Source organism: Penaeus japonicus, unplaced genomic scaffold, assembly GCF_977035675.1.
Source record: "Penaeus japonicus unplaced genomic scaffold, GWHDUDI00000001_assembly GWHDUDI00000037, whole genome shotgun sequence".
Lineage (NCBI taxonomy): Eukaryota > Metazoa > Arthropoda > Malacostraca > Decapoda > Penaeidae > Penaeus > Penaeus japonicus.
Genome location: NW_028234439.1, coordinates 12,980,089 through 12,982,588, shown reverse-complemented (window position 1 = coordinate 12,982,588; position 2,500 = coordinate 12,980,089). Strand labels below are relative to the sequence as shown.

Sequence of the window (2,500 nt, the reverse complement as noted above, 5' to 3'; positions counted from 1 at the left end):
ACGTTTAAAATCCAGCGTTTGATTAAGTTTTAATGACTGCGTAGTAACGAGACCATAATTCGTGTAAATATATCACAGGAGTTAGTCAATAGTGTTGGCTCGGCTTCCTGGCGTCGGGATAATAACATTCTGGCGGACTCTCACTTCGCTGTGCGGTCATTACATACATTTGAGAAAAAAATTATACTGAAGGCACGAATAAACAGATTGAAGGAACTATAGTGATATACAGATTAACAGAGCCATAAAAGTACATAGATAATTCTGTCCCCTGCCAAGAATGCTTTTCCCCGTTCAGTGTAAGTAAAAATAAATCATTACATATACGCGTCAGGTATCCTGTCTGATATTTCTTTGGCAGCGTAAACCAGTAACAGTATAAAACAGGCAAAGAAATGTGACCTTATGTGAAGGGGAGAGGGAGGGGGAGGGGGAGGGGGGAGATGAAGGGGGAAGGGGAAGGGGGAGGTGAAGGGGTAGTAAGAGAAAAGATTATCTAAGAGTCTGCAGGAGGGGAAGGTATTTCTGATTCCAGGGTTAGAACCGGCCGTGGGTGGTGAGTCATGATCCATGAAAGTGCCATTGCTGATTTTTTTTTTCTTGTTTGTCCATTACTTTGGAACATGCAACGTCAGGGACTAGTCACACGACGGCAGTATCACCACGCACCAGGTGGTTATATAATGTCAATAATGCCAAACGTGGGAGTGGCCTTGCCAATGACCTGGAAAAGATTCTGGACAAAGGTCATTGTCCGTGACCTTGAGGATCTCGCGTTACCGTGACACCTTTCACAACGAGAGCACTCTTGCGCCGCCGAAGAGACTCACCAGAACATGTGGACGAGCGAGACTGTCCCTCCGTCGGCCTCCACCAGCTTGGACAAAGATGCGGCTTCGGTCAACCAGTCACTCGCGGTGGTCATGTAGCCGCCCACCGTTCTGCGAACAGGAGTCGTATGAAAGCGCTCTCAACTTGGTCAATTTAACAAGAGGAATATTTAAGTTACCCCTACAATAGTTTTAAATATATCAAAAATGATTATGTACGGGGTTTCATTATTAAGATCCTATTACAGTGTCACTGCTTAACAGATATCTGTCCCAGCTGCCTAAAAGCTATGATAAATTCAATGGCAAAACAGTATTACCAGAACCCCATCACTTAGAAATATAAAAAATAATGTACTTGACTAATGATACAAGAATGAATTATATAACCTTTCATTTTCATCAAAGAAAAATAAATCTACGAAGATCAATGATATTCAAATGAGCTCTGGAACAAAACAAAAGAAGTTCCGGCGCGCGAAACAACTCGCTCCCAAGACAGTCTTCCGCCGCAACACACACAAGTGAAATATCTCTTTCGACATCATCCTGATTGCATGCCGTCAATTCAAGCAGTTCTCACCTGGTGAAGACGGTCATCTCGGGCTGCAGGGCGACGACAATCTTGGGGTTGGTGGGCGCGGGTGGGTTCTCCTGGAACTTTTCGGGGACGAAGAAACACATCTTGAAGTTGTTCTCCTCGCGCATCGCCGTGAACTCGGTGGTCACTGGCACCGTCATGGGGATCTTGGCCTCTGCGAGAACACGGGTTTTTGGAACAACGTGTACGGGAACACAAAGTCTAAATGGGGAAAATGCTGTGGCTGCTATTTGAAATGGGGGGTCGGTAAGTATAAAACGGATATGAAATAAAGGTTTTGCGAATAGTTGTTATGTTTGTTTCTTTTTTAAGGAAGGAAAGAAAGGTATAACTCTACCCCTTATTAGTTTACCAAGCAAAGCCACTTCCTTTCATGAACTTCAGTTGGACAGCCAAGCAAGTCCAGCATCATGAAATGACAGAATAACACAATCCACTAACGACTATCGCCAGTTCGCGCGGTGTTTAAATACGAAAGCTTGAATAATGCACCAACGATATTGAAATAGCACCCACCCGGGACGCCCTCACCTGCCATGTTCTCGCCGCTGATGTAGCGGAAGATGCGCCAGAAGAGGCGCTCCATCACCACCGTTCCGTCGGTGGATTTCTCCTCCGAACACACCCACTTCCTGGCGGGGTAACTGCGCTCCTCGTAACCCTGGGGGAAGGAAGTGGATTTCAGTAACGAAATTGTTTTGAAAAAAAGAGCAGTATTAGTTATGTAATTATCCAAAGATTTTTTTTTCTTGTTTCCGAACACAAATCAGCAATCCGGGGATACACTTACATTGTGCATGGCAATGACAGTAGACGGAACCTCCTCGTAGGAATGAAAGAGTCCACCCAACTGAGCGACCATATCTTCAATCTGCAAAAAGGCAAAACGAAATCGCGATAGAATTTATGACTGGGTACCAGTATCACCTACAAACTCTTATGCAAATATATTTCCTCTGCAACAAGGGAAAGAAGTCGGGGACACTTACCCAGTTGGCCCTGGAGGCAGAGACCAGCAGAAGGAGCGAGCACACGCACAGCCAGCGCATCCTGCAGTCACAAAGGGCGT

General features: G+C 45.3%; 1 protein-coding gene across 1 annotated transcript in view; it reads right to left on the bottom strand.

Moving 5' to 3' along the window:
- The window catches only part of LOC122253275 (heme-binding protein 1), a 3,985-nt gene that overhangs the window by 425 nt on the left and 1,060 nt on the right, over positions 1-2,500 (bottom strand). Inside the window, exons 2-6 of the mRNA XM_043016207.2 lie at positions 2,421-2,481; positions 2,222-2,302; positions 1,963-2,092; positions 1,414-1,585; positions 831-941 (exon numbers count right to left, since the gene is read on the bottom strand). Coding sequence (XP_042872141.2) covers positions 831-941; positions 1,414-1,585; positions 1,963-2,092; positions 2,222-2,302; positions 2,421-2,480 — 554 coding nt within the window. The 5' untranslated portion in view covers position 2,481. The remainder of the gene's footprint in view (positions 1-830; positions 942-1,413; positions 1,586-1,962; positions 2,093-2,221; positions 2,303-2,420; positions 2,482-2,500) is intronic.